The sequence below is a fragment of the Phocoena sinus genome, chromosome 13 (assembly GCF_008692025.1).
Source record: "Phocoena sinus isolate mPhoSin1 chromosome 13, mPhoSin1.pri, whole genome shotgun sequence".
Lineage (NCBI taxonomy): Eukaryota > Metazoa > Chordata > Mammalia > Artiodactyla > Phocoenidae > Phocoena > Phocoena sinus.
The window spans coordinates 76,016,845-76,035,231 of record NC_045775.1 but is presented as its reverse complement, the minus strand read 5'-3'; the positions used below and the strand labels follow the sequence as shown (position 1 = coordinate 76,035,231).

The following is an 18,387-nucleotide window of genomic DNA, read 5'->3' as shown; positions in this document are numbered from 1 at the left end:
TCCACAAGCCAAGGGGCGCGGCCAAAACTAAAAATAATAAAATTAAAATAAATAAAAATAATCTTTAAAAAACCCTTTAATATGCTTCTCAATTGTTTCTCTGTTGTAAGAAAATCTCTCACACACACCCTCATTACTAAGGAGAGAATAAGAATCAGAAAGAAGTGAGAAATCTTTTACAAATTAGTTCAGAACTGTGACTCTGGCTTAAGGAAGTGAATTGGTAAATGAATGTTTCTAAAATGTCTCTCCACTTCCCCTAAATAAATACTTGACTAGCATTAAAGGATTTGGCTTAGGACAAATGGTTACTAGACTTATTGTGATGTATTTTGTAATGTATGCAAATGTCAAATCACTATGTAGTATACCTGAAACTAACAATATTGTCCATGAACCATATTTCAATTTTTAAAAAAGGATATTGGCTTGGTGCACTCGTGTGCGTGTTTGTGTGCGCTTGTGTCTGTGCATGTAGGTAGGGGAATGGCAAATTATTAAGCCTGATCTTGTGTCCATATTATTAGCCAGGAGAGAAAATAAGGGTCCGAATCATGCAGAGTTTGTGGGCTATGTCCAGGGTTTTATATTTTATCTTAACATTAATGAGAATCCATTAAAGCTGTTTAAGTAGGGAAAAGATAGAGTAGGGAATTATTTATTTATTTATTTAGGCTGCATTGGGTCTTTGTTGCTGCGGGCTTTCTCTAGTTGTAGCGAGCAGGGGCTACTCTTCGTCGCGGTGTGCGGGCTTCTCATTGCAGTGGCTTCTCTTGTCGTGGAGCATGGGCTCTTGGCGCGCGGGCTTCAGTAGTTGTGGCATGCGGGCTCAGTAGTTGCGGCAGGTGGGCCCTAGAGCTCGTGGGTTTCAGTAGCTCTGGCTCGTGGGCTCTAGAGCACAGGCTCAGTAGTTGTGGCGCAGGGGCTTAGTTGCTTTGCGGCATGTGAGATACTCCCAGACCAGGGCTCAAACCCGTGTCCCCTGCATTGGCAGGCAGATTCTTAACCACTGTGCCACCAGGGAAGTCCCCAGAGTTGGGAATTTTTGAAGATTAGTCTGGTTGTAGGGTGAAGAATCTACTCTTGGGGTGGTGGGGAGAGAAGAGTGGATTTAGAAGTTAATCAGGTAGGAGGCTGTTGCAATAGTCCTAGTAGGACTAGCATAGGGACAGTGAGAATGGAGGGAAGTGGTTGGACTCAAGATAAATTTGGGAGGTAATACCAACAGACTGGATATAGGCTATAGGCCTGCCTTACGCGAGGCACAAATCTACTGTGGCACCTATTTCAGGTGTGTGGTTTTTCTCCAGGAAGTGCTGCTACCTAGAATAGGAGTAGAGAAGGCAGATTTTAGCGCTAACTCCTAACTCACACCAATTTTGTTTTAAGGGAATGGTAGGGTGCAACTTGAATAAATCTTAAATTTCCTTGTACTTCTTCGTGATAAAAATGCTCAACAAATTTGGAAAAGAAGGGGCCTTCCTCAACCTGAAGGGGGCATATACAGAAACCTCACAAGTAACATTATAGTTAATGGTAAAAGACTAGATGCTTTCCTCCTGAGATAAGGAACCATGTCTGCTCCCACCACTTCTACTCAACTTCTTACCGTAAGTAGCCAAGACAATTCAGCAAGAAAACAAAATAAGAAGCATCCAGATTGAAAAGGAAGAAGTAAAACTATCTCTGTTTTCAGATAACATGATCTTGTATAAAGATAATCCTGAGGATTTTCTAAAAATTTATTAGGACGAGTTCAGCAAGGATGTAAGATGTGAGATCAAGATATAAAAATCAATTATATTTCTATACACTTGCAACAGACAATCTAAAAATGAAATTAAGAAAAATTCCATTTACAGTAGTATCAAAAATAATAAAATGAAATTTAAGAATAAATTTAATAAAGAAACGCAAAACGTACACTCTGAAACAATAAAGTATTATTTAAAAAAACTAAAGAAGCCCTAAATAAATGGAAATACATCCCATATTCATGGATTGGAAGCCATAATTATTAGAATGTCTATGCTCCCCAAATTGATCTACCAACAGAATCCCTATAAAAATCCCAGGTGGTATCTTTGCAGAAATTGACAAGCTGATACTAAAATTTATACGAAAATGAAAGAGACCCAGAATAGCCAATACAGGTTTGAAAAAGACGAACAAAATCAGATGACTCTCATTTCCCAATTTTAAAACTTATTACAAAATTACAGTAATTAGGACAGTGTGGTACAGGCATAAAGATATATGGATGAATGGAATAGAATTGAGGGTCAGGAAATAAACCTATATATTTATGGTCAGTTGATTTTTGACAAGGGTGCTGACTGTTCAACGGGGGAAAGATTAGCCTTTTCAACAAATGGTGCTGGGATAACTGGCTAATAAACATATGAATGGTTGTTCAACATCATTAGTATTAGTTGGGTAAATGCAAATCAAAATCACAGTGAGACACACTCCACACCTACTAGGATGGCTATGATAAAAAAACAGAAAATAGGAAAATGCATCAGGGAAGTGCAAATCAAAACCACAATGAGATATCACCTCACACCTGCCATAATGGCTATCATCAAAAAACTCACGAATAACAAATGTTGGTGAGGCTGTGGAGGAAAGGGAACCCTTGTACACTGTTGGTAGGAATGTAAATCTGTGCAGCCACTGTGGAAAACAGTATGGAGGCTTCTCAAAAAACTAAAAATAGAACTACCATATTGACCCAGCAATTCCATTCCCGGCTATATATCTGAAAAAAAACATAAACGCTAATTCAAAAAGATACATGCACCCCAATGTTCATAGCAGCATTATTTACAATCACCAAGATATGAAAGCAACCTGAATGCCCATCAACAGATGAGTGGGTAAAGAAGATGTGGTGTATATATATGGTGGGAAACTACTCAGACATAAAAAAACCACAAAATTTTGTCTTTTGCAGCAACGTGGATGGACTTGGAGGGCATTATGCTAAGTGAAATAAGTCAGACAGATAAAGACAAATACTGAATGACATCACTTATATGTGGAATCTAAAAAATACAACAAACTAGTGAATATAACAAAAAAGAAGCAGACTCACAGATATAGAGAACAAACTAGTGGTTACCAGTGGGAGAGTGGGTGGTACAAACTACTGGGTGTAAGATAGGCTAAAAGATATAATGTACAACATGGGGAATATAGCCAGTATTTTGTAATAACTGTAAATAGTGTGTAACCTTTAAAAACTGTATTTAAAAAACCGAAAATAATATGTTGGTGAGGATGTGGAGAAATTGGAGCCCTCAAACATTGCTGATTGGAATGTAAAATGTTGCAGCTGCTATGAAAAAGAGTTTGGCAATTCCTCAAAATGTTAAACATAGAATTACCAATATGACCCAGCAATCCCACTTCTACATGTAAATCCCGAAGGATTGAAAACAGGGACTCAAACGTTTTATTTGCTGTACGCGGGCCTCTCACTGTTGTGGCCTCTCCCGTTGCAGAGCACAGGCTCCGGACGCGCAGGCTCAGCGGCCATGGCTCACGGGCCCAGCCGCTCCGCAGCATGTGGGATCTTCCCGGACCGGGGCACGAACCCGCGTCCCCTGCATCGGCAGGCGGACTCTCAACCACTGCGCCACCAGGGAAGCCCCAAACGTTATATTTGTATGTGAAAGTTCACAGCAACATTATTCACAATAGCCAAAGTGTGGAAACAACCCATGTGTTCATCAATAGATGAATAAACGAAATGTAGTTTATACATACAATGGACTATTATTGAGCCATAAAAAGGAATGAAGTTCTGATATCAATACAAGCTACAATATGGATGAACCCTGAAAACATTATGCTAAGTGAAATAAGCCAGACACGAAGGGACAGGTATTGTATTCTACTTATATGAGGTGCCTAAAATAGGCACATTTATAAAGATATAAAGTAGATTGCAGGTTCTTAAAGTCTGGGGGGAGGGAGGAATGGGGAGTTAATATTTAATAGGTACGGAGTTTCTGTCTGGGATGATGAAATGGTTCTGGAAGTTGTTAGTGGTTACGGTTGCACAGCATTGTGAACGTACTTAATGCCACTAGATTGTCCACTTATATATATATTTTATATTTTTTATATTTACCACAATTTAAAAAGCTGTATGTCTGAGTAGGGTAAAAAAATCTGGCAAGTACTCAAAAAAAGGTAAAGAAAGACAAGGCTTAAAAAAAATGAAATCCTAGGGACTTCCCTGGTGGCGCAGTGGTTGAGAGTCCGCCTGCCGATGCATGAGACACGGGTTCCGTGCACCGGTCCGCGAAGATACCATATGCCGCGGAGCGGCTGGGCCCGTGAGCCATGGCCACTGAGCCTGCGCGTCCGGGGCAAAAAATGAAATTCTGATACAACCTGAATGCACCTTGAAAACATGCTAAGTTAAATAAGCCAGGCACAAAAGGACAAATGTTTTATGATTCCATTTATATGGAATATTTAGAATAGGCAAATTCATTGAAAGAGAAAGTAGATTAGAGGTTACTAGGAGCTGAGGGGAGGGGAATGAGGGAGTTATTGCTTAATGGTTATAGAGACTCTGGGGTGATGAAACGTTTTGGAAACAGATAGTGGTGATGGTTGCACAACACTGTAATGGTAATTAAAGCCACTGAATTGCAGGCCTAAAAATGGTTAAAGTGGTGAATTTTGTTATTTATCTATTTTACCATCATAAAAAATAAAAAAAACGGAATGATGTGCCGATACAGGTTACAATATGGATGAATCTTGAAAATACTCTGCTGAAAGAAGTCAGTGAGAAAGGACCACATAGTGTAGGATTCCATTTAAACGAAATGTCCAGAACAGACAAAGCCAGAGATGAAAAGTAGATTCATGGACGTAGAAAATGGACTTGAGGACACGGGGAGGGGGAAGGGTAAGCTGGGACGAAGTGAGAGAGTAGCACTGACATATATACACTACCAAAATAGATAGCTAGTGGGAAGCAGCTGCATAGCACAGGGAGATCAGCTGGGTGCTTTGTGACCACCTAGAGGAGTGGGATAGGGAGGGTGGGAGGGTGGAGACGCCAAAGGGAAGAGATATGGGGGATATATGTATACATATAGCTGATTCACTTTGTTATACAGCAGAAAGTAACATTGTAAAGCAATCGCACTCCAATAAAGATGTTAAAAAAAAAAAAGTAGCTTCATGGTTGTTTAGGGCTGGAGGTGGGGACGGGGGCGTGAGAAGGAGGAAGTGGAGGGTAAGTTCTAAAGGGTACGGGGATTCTTTTTTTTTTTTTTTGCGGTTCGCGGGCCTCTCACTGCAGCGGCTCTCCCGCCGGGAGCACAGGCCCCGGACGCGCAGGCTCAGCGGGCCATGGCCCACGGGCGCAGCCGCTCCACGGCATGTGGGATCCTCCCGGACCGGGGCACAAACCCACGTCCCCTGCATCGGCAGGCGGACTCTCAACCACTGCGCTACCAGGGAAGCCCCGGGATTCTTTTTGAAGTAATGAAAATGTTCTGAAGTCCAGTGTGATGATGGGTACACAACTTTGAACACAGTCAAAACCATTGTACACTTCATGTGTTGTTTTTTTTTTTTGTCTGCGCTGGGTCTTCGTTGCTGCACGCAGGCTTTCTCTAGTTGCGGTGAGCCGGCGGCTGCTCTTTGTTGTGGTGCGCACGCTTCTCACTGCAGTGGCTTCTCTTGTTGTGGAGCACGGTCTCTAGCAGCGCGGGCTTCAGTAGTTGTGGCACGCGCGCTCAGTAGTTGTGGCGCATGGGCTTAGTTGCTCCGCAACGTGTGGGATCTTCCTGGACCAGGGACTGAACCCGTGTCCCCTGCCTTAGCAGGCGGATTCTTAACCACTGCACCACCAGGGGAGTCCCGAATTGTACACTTTAAATGGGTGAATTGTATGTTATGTGAATTATACCTCAATAACACCATAACAACAAAAAAAATTAATTGCAGTGCTAGATACATGCAAAGCAATCCAAGGATACCTCTCCTATCTTGGCAATTACAAGAAGACAAACGAAAATAAAAAGATTCATCCCTTTGTATCTCAGTTATCTATACTGACTGGTCTGTGTACATTTGAGGCTGGAAACTGGGTTGAATTTTTCTAGTCGTGTCAGGCATGATTTATATCCCCTTCCAATAAGCAGCATTCCTCCTTTGCACGTCTGCAAAAATCTCACGCAGGGCTTGGTGTGAAGAAGGGGGCTTGATTCAAGAAAAGGACTAAAATACTCAGAAAAGGTCTTGCAACTGCAATTTTATTTTCTTTTGTGAAAATAAACAACTGGGAGTTTTAAATTGCTCCAAAAAACCCCATAAAAATGAAAAGAAATACACACAGAAGAAGCATGTGAGGTGATGGGGGAGGGAGGAGGGTCTTCAGAGCTTTGGCAGATTGCGCTAGCACGGACCTGGGTGACAGGAGCCAGACCTCGGAGCCAGGTCCTGTCTGCCACTCTGGGGCTGTGAGGGGACATCTCGACTGGTAAGGGGGTGGTACACAGGCTTCTTCACTGAGGAAGTGGCAGGCACCTTGAATCCCTTTAAATGCGGGGAAGAACCACTGCAGAGGACCTGTTCCCCCACCAAAAGCTGGAGACTGGGGCATTAGGGCCACTGAGGGACAAGGGATGCTGGTGGAGACAAACGAGGCCGAGGTTTCTTCTTACATGGTGACAGCCTTACACTGGGCAGAGGACGAAGGTGAAGGCAAGAACCCACGGAGCTGAGCAAAGGAGAAAAATGTGGGCCAGGTAAAAGGGAATGTCCAGGAATGGGATGTAGATGAAGAGGCTGCGGGCTAGAAATGGCAGCAACGGCCAACATGCAGGCTGGGTGGGGGAAGCCGGGACGCGGGGGGTGATGGGAAGAGGCAGGAGGGCAGAGAGTCCAGGAGGTAGAGACAGAGGTGCCTTCTGCCCAGGTCCATCCACCGCTGCACATACAGGAAGAATAACACACTACTTTTCAGTTCTTGTTTTTTAAAGATTTTTGTTTTGTTTTGTTTTTTAAAAAAGCCTTAAGATCAGCTACTGGTTACATCTACAAAATGTAAAGTGCTGCTGTTACCAGTCACTTTACAGAACAGTCCAGAGTGGTCAAATATTGACCAATAAAGTTTCCTTTTTTTTTTCTTCTTCTTCTTCTGCATCATTACTACTCGATGAGTCACGTCACAGCCTGCATAGGTCAGTGGGCAGCTTAGTGGGCAGACTTGGTGACCAAGGAAAGAGGCTGGGCCTGGAGCACGGGGAGGGCCTGGTGGGCATGGAGCGTGGCTGGGAAGGAAGGGGGGGACGTCAGCAGAGCTGTGGGCACGGACCCAAGGGGGAGGGGCCGGGACAGGATGGGGGGCTGGCTGCCCATCTGGCCAGAGGAGGTGGCGGCAGCCTTCGCTGACAGGAAGGTAGCCGAGTGGAGAGCCAGCTGGGCCCGGGTCTCTGGCTTGGTGGTGAGGGAGAGGGGCTGGGCTTGCTCTGAGTGGGTGGCGGCCGGGGCAGCCGGGGAGGCCAAGGCCGTGGAGGGTGTGGCCGGCGAGTCCAGCATGCTGCCGTGGGAGGAGGCAGGACTGTCACAGGGCTTCTCAGGGGGCAGGTACTGGACACATGGCTTCTTGCTTTTGGAGGCCAGAGCACCTAGGGGAAATAAAAAAACCACACAAAAGAGTTAGCAGCTAGGAGCGCGGTGGGAGGCGGAGGTTGCCGAGGAAGCCCAGCTGTACACATCGCCTCCGGAAACAAGAATGCGTACAGGGAGGGAAGTGAGAACCTGAAATGATGGCTATGGCTTTCAAGACACCTAGAGCACAGACAAGGGGCAATGCCCAAATGCCAAAGACTCATTCAGAACCTGCCTGGAAGGAAAATAGCTCAGCCTATCACATCTTCATCTTCCTGCTGAAATCTCATCATTCTGGGGATGGATCTCCACTCAATTTGCTTTAAGATCTTTGGTTTATGGTGCTGTCAGAGATAGTACAGCACCTGCTAAGCAACGTGGTATACAGTGGACTTTGCATCATATACATAGTTAACTTACATGTACTCCTATGGAGATGAATACGCAAATTATGCAGATATTAGAAAGGTAGGAAAGGAGATGAAAAGAAAAGCAAGGTGATAAAAAGCACTTTAGGGGACTTCCCTGGCAGTCCAGGGTTCAGGACTTGGCGCTTTCACTGCTGTGGCCCTGGGTTTGATCCCTGGTCAGGGAACTAAGATCCCACAAGCTGGGTGGTGCAGCTCCCCCCCGCACCCCCCCCCCCCAAAAAAAAAGCACTATAGATGGAACTAAACAAGTTCTGCACTTGTCCTGGAGTGAGCATGAGATGGGAGGCTTGACTGAAATACTGGTCACAGTGTGAGCATCTCTCTGCTGGGTGGGATTCTGCTGTAAAAAGATCCAGTATATATTTGTGGCACAAAGGGGCACCCCCCAATCCAAGTGAACAATTATTTCTGTTATTCGACCAAACAAACATTGGAAGAAAACCTGATTCTACTGGATTCACTGATAGGTGATATGTCCATCCCTAATGGGCTGCCTTCCTAAGGGAATTTCAAGGATCATTTCAGTGACATTCAGTTTTTACCTTATGCATTGATTTTAGAACCTAACCCTCAAATAAGACACAACTCAACTGAATTGAAAAGAGCCTTCCAAGTGACAAAGTGCTGGACCGTTTAACAAGCAGAGTGACTGGAAAAATCCCTTCACTTCTTTGAGCCTCTTAACAGATCATCTCCAAAAAGGGGATGATAATAACACCCCCCCCGAGTGTACATAAGGCTGAGGCCTTGAAAATGGCAGCTATCATACGGCATTGTCACCGTGTCCATCAGAGTCCTGGGTACAAAGTACCGGCGGGTGTAGCTGGGATAGGGAAAAAGAAGTAAAGATGCAGGGCCCTCCTGTAGACTCACCGTCTGCCTCCTGGACTTGCTGCTGGGACTGGGTCTGGGACAGCTGCTTTTCTCGCTTCCTCTTCTTTTTCTTACCCTGAAAGATATAGCCAAAGGAAGAGGTAACCAGGGACAGAATAACCGGTTTTTCTGGGGGACTCCCAGCTATGAAGCAGGGAGACAGGATACTTCCTGCACTGGGCACCCAGATCACACTCCCCCCAGGAGCCTCACAAGGTGGCACAGTGAGACTTCCTGGAACACTGCTTCCCTCCCCCACTGGATCCCTTCCCTCCAGCTCCGGTGTCCTGGCTTTCTCAGAAGGCCTCATTCTTTTCCTGCCCTTCAGGCTGATTTTTCCATTTCTCTCCCTAGAACAGTGTAAGGTTCCTGATCTTTTCTGAGGGGTCCCAGGTCTCACTGGAAATCTAATGCAGCTGGGAATTCCCCCCAGCTGTCCAGTGGTTAGGACTCTGTGCTTTCACTGCCGAGGGCGTGGGTTCAATTGGGGGAAAAAACCCAAATAACCCCCAAAAAACTAACGTAGCTATGCAGCCTTTTGGCACAAAAAAAGCAAGTAACAGCATACATACAAAAACCTTCCCAGTTTCAGGGAGTCATCAGAAATGCAGGCAGCGGCTTACACATTGGTCTCTGAGCCCCAGGTTGGGAACCCTTGGCTAGAGACACTGACCACAGAGCTAGCACACAGCTCACACTGCACCCTGAATTATGGAATTAAAGGCTGAGTCCACTTCCAATGGGACAGGCACAAATTTGATTCTGTCCCCAGGATACCAAACCATGGCCTTGTTGCCCTCCTGAGAACTAAAACGTCTTCCTTATTTCTAGAGAAATACAGACTTCTCCCTGGCCTCCCTGGAAGCTGACTCCGTTGACAGGGTCCTCTGTCAATGGAGTCAGCTTCCTTTGCCCCTCTTCCTCTTGCAGAGGCTGCTCCTGGTGTCTGATGGGCACGTACATAGTTGTCTCGGGCTGACCAGGTCGGGTAGAGCTGTGAGTGAAGCTGCCGCTCCTTCCGGGCCAGTTCATAGTACTTGGCCTGCTCTTCTCGGGACAGGTTGTGCCACTGCGGGAGAGAGGACCAGCGACGACAGAGCGGTGAGCGTGGGGGACGCTGAGCCACACAGCCTGGAGCACAAGGGCAGGCCTTACCTTTCTCCCCAGGATCTGGTTAATGGCTGCACTTTCCTTCAGGGTGCACTCGGCCACCACCTTGGCCCTCATCTCCTTCATATATAACATGAAGGCATTAAGAGGCTTCTTCACGTGGGGTTTCTTTTCTTCCTCTTTTTTCACTGTGACGGGTGATTTCCTGGGAAGTCATAAGGCTGTAGGTTAGCTGGTATCAGCTGTCATCTCTCTAGGAAGCTAAGGGCTGTCTGCCTCTGGGGAGGGGAGATGCTGTTGCTTGGACGATAATGTAAGTTGCCCGGGGTTGCTTTCAGAGCCTGAGCACCTAGTTCGTAGCCTCTGACAGACCTCCGGCCATATTCCAGGAAAGGACAACTTCCTGACAATGGAACGGAGGGTGGTGGTGAGAGCTGGGATGCGCTGGCCGCAGGGGAGAAAGAGGAGGGGGCAGGGCACTTTAGGCAGAAACGGAGAGAGGAGGTCTCCTCGGCTATGAGGCACCGACTTTGGCTTTCCTGCTGTCTTTATGGCACAGTGGACAAAGCACAGGCCTTGGTGCTGGGTACAGCTCTGCCACCGGTCAGCCATGTGACCTTGAGAATATTCTCCTTTCTGGGGCCTTACCATTTTCGAGTGTATGGGGGGCGGGGTGGGAGGGGGAGAAGGAAGCTAAAAGCTCTCTCAGGTTCTCTTTCAGCCTCAAAGTCCTGGTTGTAAAACCTTCCTTAATGTGAGAAGAGATGCACGGTGTCTCTGAGAGGATGGGAACTCCAGGGGTCAAAGGGAACAGTTCCCAAGGGAGAGGGTGTAGTTGAGGAAGCTGCCAGGCTGCTCAGAGACTGGCCACCCCCCATCAGGCTGCCTGTTACTCACGCGATCACGGCCGGGCTCAGGCTGGGGGGCGCCGGTTCCTGCTTGACGATGGGGGAGACGATAGCGGGGTGGGGGATCCCTGAGGTGGGCAGACCAGGATGGGCCGGAGCCACCATGTGAGGGGAGAACCGACTGGAAACCAGGCTATGTACCAGATGGAAACAAAGACAACAGAGGGATTCAGGCAGAATGCTTGTCACCCACAGAGGATGTGGCGGGCCCCCAGTCTTGATGGCGGAGGTGTGTAAACACCTCTGCTGTGGCAGTGTTGGAGCAACGGAAGGCCATGCGCTGACCTCGACAGAACCGGTGTGGGAAACACCCAACAAACCTCCCTTCCCCCACAAGCGTGCAGGTTTCCTATATCTGGTGCTGAAAGCAGGTAGGATGAAAAACACAAAAGAAGATGCAGCGGGTCTGAGGCCAGAGTACACAGGGGGGAAAGAAGGGCTTAGGCTGTGGGTTGCACTTCTTTTGTCACCGGCGGTACCACTGTCAGGTAGATCGGCTACTGAGACAGAAATCCCCTTTGGCTGTTCCCCTCTCCTGACATCATTGCAGGAACAATTAATCTCCCAGCTTCAGAGTGATGTACTCAAAATGCTTCAGTGCCACAAAGCCAAGCCCAGCCCAGCCCGTGAGGGGACGTGCAGGAGGGTTGAGTGTGAGGGCTTTGAAATGCTTCTCTTAGAGAGATGGGGCAAGAGTGGGCTGAGCCTATGGTCTCCATCCCCACCTTATCAGAGAGGCGAGAGGAAAGGTGAGCGCCTGCCTCCTCGCTTACTGCCAAGAGAAAGCTGTGTAATGGTCAGAAATGGCAGGGACGCTGGTAGACAGCCATTCCCTGCACTGCCACTTCCTGCTCACAGCTCCAGTCCCAGGACTCACCTGGACATTGAGGCATTCATGGCGAGCGCAGGGTAGGGGTGCCGGAAGCCGCCGGGAGGAAGGGAGTACATGGGCTGTCCTTGCCTATAAGGGCCAGGTGCAAGGAAATCTGGTCAGCAAATTGGCTAAAATGGGAATGTTCAGGACAGGGAAGGAGAGGCGGTTGGGAAGAAAGGATGATAAGTAAAGGCAGGAAGTAGGAAGGAAGAGTTGGGGGGACACTGCCCTGGGGAGAGCAGGGAGGTCTGAGTCCTGGGCTTTGGTGAGAGGGCTCCACGTGGGGGAGGGGGGGGGCGTCTGTATACAGACCACCAGGACCGGCTGGAGGTACAGAAGTTAGAACTCAGCATAAGGAAGGAGGGAGGGTAAGAAAGGCTGTAAGTTTCCTTACTGTGGGACGAGCCAGCCGAGGGGATGGGGGATTTGCCCGACAGCTCCGGGAGACAGTGGGTAATACGGAGACAGCTCAGATGGGTGAGGGGGCCGGGGGATTCCTGCTTCCAAAGAGAGATGTGTCAGACAATTCCTTGGCCCTACATTAACACCTTAAAATAATATCAAACAGGAGGTTCCTTGCCCTATATTCCCAGGTGCCCTGGAGCTTGGAAGGCCCTTTCTTTTATTATCCCTGCCCTCTGTCACCAGTAACTTCCAGCTGCTCATACAGGAGTCGTCCAAGACACAGGCAGGAAATTTTGGACTGAGAGACCCAAGATAGCTCCAGAGTCATCAGCTAGAAAAGCTGCCTCATTCATGGAAAGACAAACTTTGGATCTCTGTTCCACATTTGTCCTCCTTATTATCTGTAACTCATAGTAGCTGTGATTTCTCAAGAGGAGCTCCAAAAATGCTTTGACCCATGGAAACGCTATGGGAATTTTATGAAGACTCTGGCTCCCTCTGGGATGGAGTTTGGGTGAGCAAGTTAAAAACAACAAGTCAACTCAGTCTACTGCTTTATAGCTATACTTATGTCTGGCTAGACTGTTTACTTCCATATGTTCAGTTTGGGGCCTAGGTTTTGGTTTAAGGAGGCACAGCCTGCAGCCGGCTAGACTTCAAAGTCAATGAGAAAGGAGATTTTTCCCCGCCTTCCAGGTCATTCCAATCTTAAAGTTTTAAGACATTCTAACATAGAAGCAGCAGTGGCAGAGCAACACCAAATGCTTGCTGTGGAGCCAGGCCCTGTGCATCATCTCATTTAATCTCCTTTCATCCTCACAATGACCCAGTGATGCAGAAGGGACACGTAAGGCACTGATGAGCGAACTGAAAAGGCTAAACTTAGTGGGCAGGGTTAGAGACAACTGAGAGTTGGAGACATGGTTTGAACCCAGGTCTGTCCGATTCCAGGGCTGAAATACTCCCCGAAAAGAAAAGCCCGCCCCCACTGGAGCTGTGGAGCTGGTCCAGCCTGAGCGGGCCCTGACTCACCTGTCTTTGGATCGATCTCTGGGGAGAGGTGTGTGGGAGGGGAGCCAGGGGAGAAGTGGTCGTTGCTGTAGGTGATGAGGGGCGTCAACGGGTGCATGTGGTGCGGGTGCTGAACAACAGGAACTTTATTGGACTGAAAGACAGAGAGAAAAAGACTAGGGACAGTTGCCAAGGAGACGGAGAGTACGGGCAGACCTCAGAGCCACTGCAGGTTCCGTTTACTGCTTTATTTGCAGTAAAGCAAATCACACACACTTTTTGGTTTCCCGGTGCATAAATCTATTTTTTTTTTTTTTTTTTTTTTTCCACGGGCCCAGCCGCTCCGCGGCATGTGGGATCCTCCCAGACCGGGGCACGAACCCGTGTCCCCTACATCAACAGGCGGACTCTCAACCACTGTGCCACCAGGGAAGCCCTATTTTTTTTTTTTAAAAAAGAAATTTCTTCTTTTTTTGGCTGTGCTGCACGGCATGTGGGATCTCAGTTCCCTGACCAGGGATGGAATCTGCACCCCCTACAGTGGAAAAGCAGAGTCTTAACCACTGGACCGGCAGGGAAGTCCCTCCCAGTGCGTATAAAAGTTATGTTTACACCGTACTGTAGTCTGTTAAGTGTGCAATGGCATTATGTCTAAAAAAAATATGCACATACCCTAACTGAAAATACTTCGTCAAAAGGTGCTATCATCTGAGCCTTCAGTGAGTTGTAATCTTTTTGCAATAGTGACATCAAAGATCAGTGATCACAGGTCAGCCTAACAATTGTAATGAATACATTTGAAATATGGCGAGAATTACTGAAATGTGACCCAGAGACACAAAGTGAGCAAAGGCTGTTGGAAAAATGATGCCGACAGACTTGATGGATGCAAGATTGCTAGAAACCTTCAATTCATAAAAAATGTAATATCTGCGAAGCACAGTAAAGTACAATAAAACAAGATATGCCTGTAAAACCTATTGTTGTGTACTTGGTTGAATAGATACCAGGTGTTTTCCATGCAACATGCCATTCAGCCCTCGAAGGGTACTTGAGAGAAAGCAGCGGTCTATACAGCAGAGAAAGAACCAACAGAATTAGAGAAGGGATTACATCCACCCTCCTACGTACCCTCTTCACAACAGCCCAGCGTTACTCAATTCATGTGTACTGCGTGGTGCTAAATGCTACAGGCTGCTGAATTATGAACCGTGCTCTATGTAATCTCAGTGACTTTAGAACACACGCTTTCCTTTTCAGTTTTTTTCTTTTTTCTTCTTTTTGGCTGCATTGTGCAGCATGAGGGATCTTAGTTCCCCGACCAGGGATCAAACCCATGACCCCGGCAACAGAAGCGCAGAGTCTTAACCACTGGACCGCCAGGGAAGTCCCTCAACATACGCTTTCCAAATGAACTTCCTAGAAAGGGTAGCTCATAGTTTCACATCTGAGACTGGTAACAGAGCAGTGAGGGAACTGTCACCATCAGACCTCATATAACCAGTTGTCATGTACAGGGTTTACAGATACCACCAAGAGCACTTAAAACAGTTCTCCCTGGAGAGTCTCAAACACTCTACTGACCTAATTATCACATTTCATTTACAATACCAGAGAGTGTAAGGAGTGCATTTTGCATGACTGTTAAGAAAGCAAAAACACTGGCATGTCACCAACACATCCTGCTTCAGAAACGTTAAAAAACGGAAAAACCTGCATGTCCTGGTATTACTAAACTGAATTAATTTTTAATTGTCTTGACATAATCTGACTTAACAATAAAGATTTTTATTATAAAAATGGCTATCGTCCTTATTATAACCTAGCAAAAAAGCTATGATTATCTTCATTTGAGGAATGAGGAAACTGAGTGGGGAAAGATTAAGTAACTTAGCCTGAGCCACAGGGCCAGTAAGTGGTAGAACTGGATTCCTATCAGCCCATTACGGTTCTAACAAACCACGGTGTCTTCTCTTGCACTTCCTGGCACCTCAACAGCCTAATCAAAACATCTGTCAGAGAAAGGACTGACACACATTTTTTCGGATAATAAGGTAAATGAGTTACAAGTGGAGAAGAGATTTATTAAAAAAGAGATTCGTAAACAGGATGATGATTTGGTGGCATCTCACGGGCCAGATTTCCAAACTTCTGTCTTCCCAGTTGAATGTTTCGTTTCATAGGTTCCTGAGCCCTTCAGCCTTTCACTCAGTGCCCCTTGGGTGCTCATCATGCAAGCAACTATATGTACATCTCCTAGGCGCTCGTGTGCTGACAGTAATCTTGCTCCATTTTCAGTAGGCTAAGCAGAGATGAGAGGCAGAGTCCTGGAGCAAGGCCTAGAACCCAGGGGCCCAGCTCTCAGACTCACAGAAGTGAGACCAAGAATGCAGATGGTTCATAACCAAAACCACTAGGTGGCGCTGGCACACGGCTGGACCCTGCTGGTACCTCACCTTGAACAGCTTCCTATCACCACCCTTAGTGGGCTCATTTGACGTTGCACAGTAAATTCTAAAATTCTTTTCTTCTTACTGTTTTCACCTGTTCCTTCACTGGCTTTTGAAGAGGTCTCCACGTACATGAACATACCGCACAAAGAAGAGTACAAAAAAATTATTTTAAGGTCAGATTTCTAGGATCCTGATGCAACTCAATGATGCACTGAGGTTTCCCCGGAAACAGCTTTGTCTAAAGGGTGATTTTTAGTATCATAAAAGGAATAGAATTATTACTAAAGTGACAGTAAATGATAAAAAGAATTACACAAAATGATTACAATTTTTAAAAAACACATAAATTCTATGATTAAAAAAAAAGACTAGAGGCAGTTCCCTGGTGGTCCAGTGGTTAGGACTCGGTGCTTCACTACCATGGGCTGGGGTTCAATCCCTGGTTGGGGAACTAAGATCTCATCCCACCAGCAGTGCAGCGCAGTGGAAGAAAAAACAAACAAAAAGACTAGAAGCACACCAAAACATAAACAGTAAGTATATTTGAGTGGTGGGACTACAGGTGGTTTTGTTTTTCTTATTTCCCTTTCTGTATTTTCCAATTTAATTATTACCTACTTAAAACTATACTTACGATGAACACAAATTTCCTAAGAAAGAAATACAAACTATATTATAAAACATTTAGAAAACACAATCACACACACACACACAAAAGCCAAAAAAACTCCAGAATCACACTAGCCTAACCCAGTCACTATTATCATTTTGGCATATCTCCATTCATTTAGACTTCTTGTACATCTGTTTTTCATTTATAGCTCTCTTTTGTTAAATGTAAAATTTCAGCTTTATTGAGGTATAACTGACAAATAAGATTGTTATATATTTAATGTGTACTATGTGATGATTGGATATATGTACACAGAGCCATCTTAAAATACTTAAGAGTATTACGAATCCTGACTGGCCATGTGCTCTTGAGTTTGGCTTCATCAGAAACTGACAAACAGGACTAAAGGTCTGGAAGGCTCGGGTTCAAGATGGTGGAGTAGAAGGACATGTGCTCACTCCCTCTTGCGAGAGCACCGGAATCACAACTAACTGATGAACAATCATTGACAGGAAGACATTGGAACTCACCAAAAAAGACACCCCACATCCAAAGAAAAAGGAGAAGCCACAATGGGACGGTAGGAGGAGCGCAATCACAATAAAATCAAATCCCATGACTGCTGGGTGGGTGACTCACAGACTGGAGAACACTTATACCACGGAAGTCCACCCACTGGAGTGAAGGTTCTGAGCCCCACGCCAGGCTTCCCAACCTGGGGGTCAGCAACGGGAGGAGGAATTTCCAGAGAATCAGACTTTGAAGGCTAGAGGGATTGACTGCAGGACTTCGATAGGACTGGGGGAAACAGAGACTCCACTCTTGGAGGGCACACACAAAGTAGTGTGTGCATCGGGACCCGGGGAAGGAGCAGTGACCCCACAGGAGACTGAACCAGACCTACCTGCTAGTGTTGGAGGGTCTCCTGCAGAGGCGGGGGATGGCTGTGGCTCACCGTGGGGACAAGGACACTGGCAGCAGAAGTTCTAGGAAGTACTCCTTCACATAAGCCCTCCTGGAGTCTGCCATTAGCCTCACCAAAGAGCCTGTAGGCTCCAGTGCTGGGTCGCCTCAGGTCAAACAACCAACAGGGAGGAAACTCAGCCCCACCCATCAGCAGACAAGCAGATTAAAGTTTCACTGAGCTCTGCCCACCAGAGCAACACCCAGCTCTACCCACCACCAGTCCCTCCCATCAGGAAACATGTACAGCCCTCTTCGATAGCCTCATCCACCAGAGGGCAGACAGCAGAAGCAAGAAGAACTACAATCCTGCAGCCTGTGGAAGAAAAACCACATTCACAGAAAGATAGACAAGATGAAAAGGCAGAGGGCTATGTATCAGATGAAGGAACAAGATAAAACCCCAGAAAAACAACTAAATGAAGTGGAGATAGGCAACCTTCCAGAAAAAGAATTCAGAATAATGATAGTGAAGATGATCCAGGACCTCAGAAAAAGAATGGAGGCAAAGATAGAGAAGATGCAAGAAATGTTTAACAAAGACCTAGAAGAATTAAAGAACAAACAAACAGAGATGAACAATATAATAAATGAAGTGAAAAATACACTAGAAGGAATTAATAGCAGAAAACTGAGGCCGAAGAACGGATAAGTGACCCGGAAGACAGAATGGTGGAATTCACTGCCACAGAACAGAATAAAGAAAAAAGAATGAAAAGAAATGAAAACAGCCTAAGAGACCTCTGGGACAACATTAAACGCAACAACATTTGCATTATAGGGGTCCCAGAAGGAGAAGAGAGAAAGGACCAGAGAAAATGTTTGAAGAGATTATAGTTGAAAACTTCCCTAACATGGGAAAGGAAATAGCCACCCAAGTCCAGGAAGCGCAGAGAATCCCATACAGGATAAACCCAAGGAGAAACACGCTGAGACACATAGTAATCAAATTGGCAAAAATTAAGGACAAAGAAAAATTATTGAAAGCAGCAAGGGAAAAATGACAAATAACATACAAGGGAACTCCCATAAGGTTAACAGCTGATTTCTCAGCAGAAACTCTACAGGCCAGAAGGGAGTGGCATGATATACTTAAAGT

General features: G+C 46.1%; 1 protein-coding gene across 1 annotated transcript in view; it reads right to left on the bottom strand.

Moving 5' to 3' along the window:
* Positions 1–7,039: 7,039 nt before the first annotated feature.
* Positions 7,040–18,387, bottom strand: part of TCF7L1 (transcription factor 7 like 1) — a 159,937-nt gene continuing 148,589 nt past the window's right edge. The window contains exons 5-12 of the mRNA XM_032653010.1: positions 13,281–13,413; positions 12,238–12,340; positions 11,847–11,930; positions 10,959–11,102; positions 10,107–10,266; positions 9,913–10,020; positions 8,952–9,027; positions 7,040–7,664 (exon numbers count right to left, since the gene is read on the bottom strand). Coding sequence (XP_032508901.1) covers positions 7,231–7,664; positions 8,952–9,027; positions 9,913–10,020; positions 10,107–10,266; positions 10,959–11,102; positions 11,847–11,930; positions 12,238–12,340; positions 13,281–13,413 — 1,242 coding nt within the window. The 3' untranslated portion in view covers positions 7,040–7,230. The remainder of the gene's footprint in view (positions 7,665–8,951; positions 9,028–9,912; positions 10,021–10,106; positions 10,267–10,958; positions 11,103–11,846; positions 11,931–12,237; positions 12,341–13,280; positions 13,414–18,387) is intronic.